This window comes from Papilio xuthus, unplaced genomic scaffold (assembly GCF_000836235.2).
Source record: "Papilio xuthus unplaced genomic scaffold, Pxut_1.1 DF827680.1, whole genome shotgun sequence".
NCBI classification, from domain to species: Eukaryota; Metazoa; Arthropoda; class Insecta; order Lepidoptera; family Papilionidae; genus Papilio; species Papilio xuthus.
Window position 1 is genome coordinate 7,251,084 of NW_013530969.1, and position 7,570 is coordinate 7,258,653.

General features: G+C 49.2%; 2 protein-coding genes across 2 annotated transcripts in view; one reads left to right on the forward strand and one right to left on the reverse strand.

The window, feature by feature from the left end:
* The window catches only part of crb (cell polarity complex component crumbs), a gene marked incomplete at its 5' end in the record, with an annotated part of 18,849 nt that overhangs the window by 5,749 nt on the left and 5,530 nt on the right, over nt 1–7,570 (reverse strand). The window contains 15 exons of the mRNA XM_013310995.1: nt 18–127; nt 246–338; nt 412–553; nt 636–1,075; nt 1,154–1,366; nt 1,453–1,695; nt 1,777–1,999; nt 2,081–2,260; nt 2,401–2,590; nt 2,659–2,854; nt 2,999–3,147; nt 3,214–3,336; nt 3,422–3,529; nt 7,195–7,336; nt 7,423–7,568. Coding sequence (XP_013166449.1) covers nt 18–127; nt 246–338; nt 412–553; nt 636–1,075; nt 1,154–1,366; nt 1,453–1,695; nt 1,777–1,999; nt 2,081–2,260; nt 2,401–2,590; nt 2,659–2,854; nt 2,999–3,147; nt 3,214–3,336; nt 3,422–3,529; nt 7,195–7,336; nt 7,423–7,568 — 2,698 coding nt within the window. The remainder of the gene's footprint in view (nt 1–17; nt 128–245; nt 339–411; nt 554–635; nt 1,076–1,153; nt 1,367–1,452; nt 1,696–1,776; nt 2,000–2,080; nt 2,261–2,400; nt 2,591–2,658; nt 2,855–2,998; nt 3,148–3,213; nt 3,337–3,421; nt 3,530–7,194; nt 7,337–7,422; nt 7,569–7,570) is intronic.
* LOC106117186 (nitric oxide-associated protein 1) lies at nt 4,045–6,846 on the forward strand. The gene is made up of 3 exons (XM_013311346.1): nt 4,045–5,062; nt 5,316–5,433; nt 5,591–6,846. The coding sequence occupies exons 1-3, from the start codon at nt 4,230–4,232 to the stop codon at nt 6,773–6,775; spliced, it is 2,136 nt and encodes a 711-aa protein (XP_013166800.1). The 5' UTR covers nt 4,045–4,229; the 3' UTR covers nt 6,776–6,846.

Genomic DNA, 7,570 nt, shown 5'->3' on the forward strand with positions numbered 1-7,570 from the left:
GGGCGGGCGCTGCGGACGCGGGCAGCGGCGAGATGGGCGCGGCCACGAGCGCCGCGGCCACGGGCGGTACGGGCGTGGTGTCCGCGGCCGGCTGCGGCAGGGGCGGCGGTCCGCCCAGGTACAGCACCTGCGCGAGGGACGTCACCGATAATTGGAGCTCGATGTGACTCTGTACGTATTGTTCATGCTATCGGGTTACTCGGTGAACGTGCGGGGGGGGGCGTATGAGGACGCGAGGTACCGACCTGCGCGTCGAGTTGTCGCGCGGCCGAGATCGACTTGCGGAAGTACTCAGTGCCGTTCAGCTTCACCTGCACCAACGTGGAGTTCCTCACCACCTGCACGAGAATGGACAAGTATTAACAATCTGTCAATAGTCGCAGCCGCCTCGTAGTGGTGGCGGGCGCCGACCTCGATGAGGTGTAGGTAGCCGTTGTCGAGACGCGTGCCGCCCACGGTGTAGTTCTCCGGCGTGAGGTTGAAGCGCAGGTGCAGCAGCAGCTCGCCGCCGTTCAGCGACGCGCCCACCCGAGTCTCCTCCGACTGCCCGTCCCTGCGACGCCGCATTCGATTCAAACAAATACTTGGGACGGTTGCGACGGTTGTAAAATAAAAGGACAGTAAGAGTGCGTCACCTGGGCACGGAGCCGAGGTAGAAGATCTGTCCGGTGGGCTTGCGCGTGCGTATGAACATGGAGATGTCGAGCGCGGCGCGCACAGCTCGGCGCGCGGCGGGGGAGACGCGCACGCGCACGGTCTCGCGGCGCGGCGCGGCCTCGTGCGCGAAGGTGGCGGGCGTGTAGGCGTACTGGCAGGTGGCGCCGAGGTGCGGGCGCGGGCACGTGCACACGAAGCTGCTCCACGCGTCCTCGCACGCGCCGCCCGACCGGCACGGGTTGGGCTCGCACTGCGCCACGCGCGGGCACGACGCCAGCACGCCGTGCAGCTCAGCGCGCGCGCCCCCCGCCTCCTCCTCCTCCTCCGCCTCGCCCTCGCCATCGCCCTCCCCGCCCGCGCCCTGCGCCTCCTCGGTCGTCGCCTCCGAGGACGTGGCGTTTGAATCCTCCGGCAGCACCTACAAAGGAGATGGAGAATAAGAAGGCGGGTCGGCAGTCGGGCGCTAGATGAGACGGGGGCGAGGAAAGCGACGCACCCACTGCCCGTTGACGACGACGTCCTGGAAGCAGCCGACGAAGTAGTTGGGGCCGTGCGTGAGCGTGGCGTAGGAGGAGCCGGCGGTGCCGAGCCGCGTCGAGGGGAACGAGGTGACGGACGCGTTGAACGCCTCGTTCTGACTAATGGGGTAGATGGTCTGCTCCTCGTTGGCGGCCAGCACCAGGTGCGACGAGTTGATGGTCACGAACACCTGCGCGCACACCACACGTCCAAGGCTCAATACATACAGTGAAAGGTCGAGAAATCGTCCCGACAGTAACGCGGTGCAACGGCCACCTTTTGCCAGTTGCTGTCGTTGAGGCCGGAGCCGATGAAGACGCCCTCCCACTTGTTGAGCAGCGAGGAGTGCAGGTTGAGGCGGCCGCTGGACAGCTCGAGGAAGAAGTAGGTGAGGCCGCGGCCCATGGCCAGCAGGCCGTTGCCCAGCGTCGTCTTGAAGCGGAACGAGATGTCGTAGCCCTCCTCGCGCGAGGTATGCACCTCGGCGTAGCTGCTGTTCTCCAGCGACATGGTGGTTATCTGCACAAAGATACGACACTCGTAGTGGCGGCCCGGCGCGGAGGCTGCGGCGGTGCGGCAGTGTGGTGGTGCTGGGCGGACCTTCTCGCAGGTGGTGCCGTAGTGTCCGGGCGTGCAGGAGCAGTTGAAGCGGTGCTCGGTCTCCTGTCGCAGCCAGGGCAGGCAGGTGCCGTGGTTGCGGCAGGGCTGGTCCCGGCAGCCCTCCAGCACGACGGAGCAGTTGCGGCCGCCCCAGCCCGCGTCGCAGGCGCAGTAGTAGGAGGCGCGCAGGTCGTAGCAGCGGCCGTGGGCGCACGGCTTGTACCTGCGCCAACAATGCACGTTATCGCGGGACGGGGGCGGACCTCGGCGGACCTCGGCGAGGGGGTGAGAGGTGTGACGTCACCTGAGGCACTCGTCGATCTCCTGGTCGCAGTGGACGCCCTCGAAGCCGGGCGAGCAGAGGCAGGTGTAGGAGCCGACGCCGTCGAGGCACTTGCCGTGCCTGCAGGGCGAGGAGGCGCACTCGTCCACGTTCACCTCGCAGCGCGCCCCCTCCGTGCCCGCCACGCACACGCACTCGAACCTGTCCCGCACAAACACCACTATACCGCTCTATTCAACTTTACGGTACCATTTAGTAAATATCTTACAAACTATGTATCAATTTATCGGCGAACATAATGATGTGTGTTAGTGAAATAAAATGATCGGCCGATTCGGTACCCGCTGGCGTTGTCGAAGGAGAAGGGCTGGTAGAAGTGGTCGGGCAGCAGCATGTGGGGCTGCGGGCCCAGCTGCAGCGGCGGCGCGTCGGGCGCGCGGTACAGGCTGGCGTTGCTGCGCTCGAGGCACACGCCCTCGTACTTGCAGGGCTCGCCCTCGCACTCGTTTATGTCCACCTCGCAGTTCTTGCCTGGACATGCAACACCGTATTGAGGGAGCGAGGTGGGGCGAGGTGGGGTGGCGAGGTGGGGTACGGACCTGTGTATCCGGCGTGGCAGGCGCAGTGGTAGTCGTTGAGGTCGTCGAGGCAGGTGGCGCCGTTGCGGCAGGGCTGCTGCAGACACTCGTCTATGTTGAGCTCGCAGTCGGCGCCCTCGTACCCGGTGCCGGCGCACTCGCAGGTGTAGTGGTTGAGCGCGTCGGCGCAGCGGCCCCCGTGCTGGCACGGCTGCGACTGCAACATGCACCATGCACCATGCACCGACCCTCACTATTCCGTCTGCTCTCTCATACAAACTATCCTTTCACATCTAACGTTTATTAAAATTTTATCTCATTATTTTACATATTTCTCATTTAAATTAAAAAAGTACAGTACCTTGCAATCGTCGATATCGATTTCACAATTGGGTCCTGTGAGGCCGTCTTGACAGACGCAAGAATAACTGGCGACGCCGTCGACGCAAGTGGACCCGGCGGCGCAAGGGTTATTTTCACATTCGTTTATATTTATTGAACAGTCCTTGCCTAAAATTAATTATTCTTTTAAGTATTTGCTTTTCTACGACTTTATGAATACAGACAAAAACTTACCGTCGAAGCCGTCCACGCAAGTGCATTCGTAATTATTTTCTAAGTTGTGACAAGTGCCGCCGTTCTTACAGGGCGACGACAGACATTCATCAATATCTTGTTCGCAGCTGTCACCAGTGTATCCTTTAAATCACAATATTAATTAAAAATTAAAATAAAATAATGAAGTGGCAAGTGTCGTTACATTAATTACTGTGGCGTGTATTACCTGGCTTACAATAACACTGATACGATCCCGGAACATTTACACAAACGCCGTTGTTACATATCTTGGGCATCAGTGAACATTCATCCTTATCCGATTCACAGAACCTTCCTGAAAAATAAAACATATTACATTTATTTAACTAATAAACCATATTTAATCAAACTTTTAAATCAAGTTACAGAACAAACCGTTAATTAAGCAAAATAAAAATATTTTCAATAAATTATACATCAGTGTAATATTAACAGTACGGGAGAAACGTAAAAGGGCTAATTAAAAAAAAACATTGAAGTCAATATTAGTCACACCGCATCGCATATCGTTTCGTTTGCACAAGTGATTTAAATCTGCTAGCGTACTTGTGTTGTTGTATAATAATTATAATATTTTATCGCTGTGGAGCGAAACGAAAGTAAAATTACTGAATTTATGAATAGTATGCCACCTAATTATCGTTATTTGTTGAAAAATATGCGAATAGATAAATTAAATGTAACGACATTTCATTTGCATTAAAAGAATTTGCAACCGGAAAAACCGGCAACACAGTCACGTTGCTCACAGCACGGACATCACTATAAACGTCACGCCAAGACGAAATTATGCGTCAACGTCAAAACCAATCCATGCAAAAGGCTGTATGGCTTAGTTCCTTTGCCTGCTCTTTCGAGTGAATAATAAATCCATGCAATAACAAAAATGAACAATGTAAATGTTTATCGAATATATTCTCTATTTATAAGTGTGAACACTAGTAAATAAAGTGAATTGAGTATAAGTTTTTAAGTTAAGTTGAAGTATATGTACGATGCGGAGTTTTTTTAGGTTATACCAAAATCAAAGTGTTATTAGAATCCGCGTAAGTCAATTTGTGAGAAAAAAAAGTGCTAAAGTCAATGAAGAAATTGAAAAAACTGTCTCAAGTTCTAGATTTAATAACCTAATTGAAGAATATAGAGATAAAATAAAATTCAATTCTTATCTGGATAGGGAGATATTAGATTTAGGTTATTACAAATTTTACGTAAAATTTTTACGAAAAGCAGAGCAGATTGCAGCTAATTACTTAAAAGAAAAGTCATTGCCGCCCCTCCCCGTGGCATTAAAATATATCGATAATAATAAATTATTGTGTGATAATATTAAAGACGATGCTTCCACGCAAGAAAAAAAATTTCAACTCCCTTTCTCAAATCCGACAAACATTAACATATCACCTGAAAATCAAGACACCACTGAAAAAACTCGAATTAATTCTGGAAATGAGTTAACAAAAGATTTTGATCGGTCAAATATAACTAGATGGATGACTAATTATGAACATTTTGATGATAGTAAACTGAGAGCCCTTGACGAATTAGAGGATGATGATATAGATAGATTGGAGTGGTCTAAAAACTATGGAACCCCCGACCCAAAGTTTGGCATTAGTCAAGTACCATGTGGAGGCTGTGGGGCTCTGCTGCACTGCAGTGACCCTGCCATACCAGGCTATTTGCCCAGTGAGATCATAAAAGGTCGTACAGATAAAGATTTAAAAATCATAGAATGTCAACGATGTCACTTCCTTAAAGAGTATAACATAGCATTAGATGTGACCGTACAGCCTGAGGAGTATGAAAAACTTCTACAAAATATTAGGTACAAAACTAACCATCATTACTTCATAAAATAATTTTTATTTAGTCTGTTAGTACAAGAAGGGTACTGTTGTTTCAGTGATTCTTATGATCTGTGAACATGTCATTATTTGTTTATTGAACTTAATAGATAGATTTCTATAACTTTTAATACATAGATACACTCTTAAATAACTTAATGATTAAATGTGTTTGCAAATCATGTTGATATTTCTGTAATTCTATTAAATACTCTAACAATATTTCATGTGCAGCCATGTGAAATCCCTAGTCCTGCTGATGGTGGACCTGCTGGACTTCCCATGCTCTATCTGGCCAGGCATTGTTGACATCATAGGCACTCAAAGACCCCTTATTATTGTCGCTAACAAGGTAACAAACTATATTTATTATTCTAATATTCATGTTTTACTTTTAATGTATTTACTTTTAGCGATGTTTGTATTTTGTTTTTAATAATTGATTAAATATTTTTTAACTATCTTCATATAACATAATATTTTTACAATATATATAAAAATTGTTATAGGTTGATTTGCTGCCCGGTGACAGTGTGGGCTATCTCAAGCGAGTCAAAGAATGTCTTATGAGGGAACTCAACAAAACAACTTTGAGCGATGCCAACATCAAACACATCAGTCTTATTTCTGCAAAGACGGGCTACGGAGTTGAGGAGTTGATATCGGCCATGTTCAAACTGTGGATGTACAAGGGTGATGTATTCCTAGTGGGCTGCACCAACGTTGGCAAAAGTTCGCTGTTCAATGCTCTTCTGCAGTCTGATTACTGCAAAGTACATGCTGTTGATATTGTAAAGAGGGCTACTGTCAGCAGGTGGCCGGGGACTACATTAAATTTGTTAAAATTTCCTATAAATAGACCTTCCGGATGGAAAATACAACAAAGATATCAGAGATTAAAGTCTGAAGCCAAAGCTCTTAAACTGGAAAATGAAATAAGAAGGGGCCAAGTGAAAGGTAAAATATTTAGTGATGCACCATCACTGATCGGCCACATCGGAAGAACATTTGCTATGCCATTGACAGATGACCACATTGACCAAAAACAACCTATTGATATTCTGGATGAAAAGCATGAACTATTTGCTAACAGCAAATGGTTCTATGACACACCTGGTGTCATACATCCAGATCAGGTGCTATCTCTACTGAGCACTGAAGAATTATTGATGACAATACCAAAGAGTATAGTGAAGCCTCAAACTTACTACTTGCAGCCGGGCTCCACCTTGTTCATAGCCGGTCTGGCACGCATGGACTTTGTAGATTGCTCCGAGCCCTGTAGGTTCACCGTATTCTGTTCAGAACACCTACCGGTAACAGTTGTAAAGACAGAAGATGCCGATGAAATGTATGAGAAATTTTTAGGTACAGAGTTGTTTGCAGTACCCACAGGTGGTGCAGAAAGACTTAAAAACTGGCCCGGTTTGAAAATGGGAAAAGATATGCTGGAATTTTCAGGACAAGGACCAAAAGTGTGTTGCGGAGATATGGTTTTGTCTTCGATTGGTTGGATTTCTGTAACCGGCAAGTACAAGTCGGTGTGTAAAGTAGCAGCCTGGACGCCCGGCGCTCGAGGGATATACAAGCGGGAACCCGCACTGCTGCCCTATTCAATCAATTTGAAAGGCAAACGAATCCGCGACACACCCGCTTACACAGTAGGAAAGGTATACTCTGATGAGAGTAGTTAGTACATTCACATGTACATCAGTGCAGCGATCAATATTTGTATTTATAATCAATAAAGTAACGATAGAACATCGATCTTTCCTTTTATTTACTGTTTAATGATAACAACTTTATCACATCAGAGCATTTACACTTGTATATGTGCCTCAACCAATCATCTTTTCCAAAGTATTAGAGCACTGATAAGGCTGGATGTTGAGGAAATCGTTACTTTTATTCTTGTCAAGCTGAATGATAAATTCCGCATAATGAATAAATTTGACATTTTTCTGACACGCTTTGCACTTTACCACATAAATCATATAATGATTATACGTCTTAATGTGTGGTTGGGTTCCGTAAAATCCAAGTAAACCCTCTGTCGGGAAAAAGCGACAAAACTTTCGGAACAACCAACTAGGTGTGGTGCGTATTAACTAACCTGTGTATCCGGCGGGGCACTGGCAGCTGAAGAGGCCGGTGTCCAGCGCCAGGCAGGTGCCGTTGTGGCAGGGGGAGGAGGCGCACGCGGACTCCGCCCCCGGCGCCGCGCAGCGCCACGCCCCGCCCTGCTCCACGCACTCCTGCACAACCCGCACCGCCTTAAACCTGACCCTCGCCTGCGTGCCCAATCTATCACTGCCATACTTTCTCTATCTATTATGGGTACCTGTGCGGAGCGGTGCGGGCAGCCGAGCGCGCGGCAGTCCAGCAGCAGCTCACACTGCGCGCCGCCGTAGCCGGGCCGGCACTCGCAGCCGCCGGCAGACACGCAGCTGCCCCCGTTGAGGCACGCCCTCGCGCACTCCGCCCCGCCT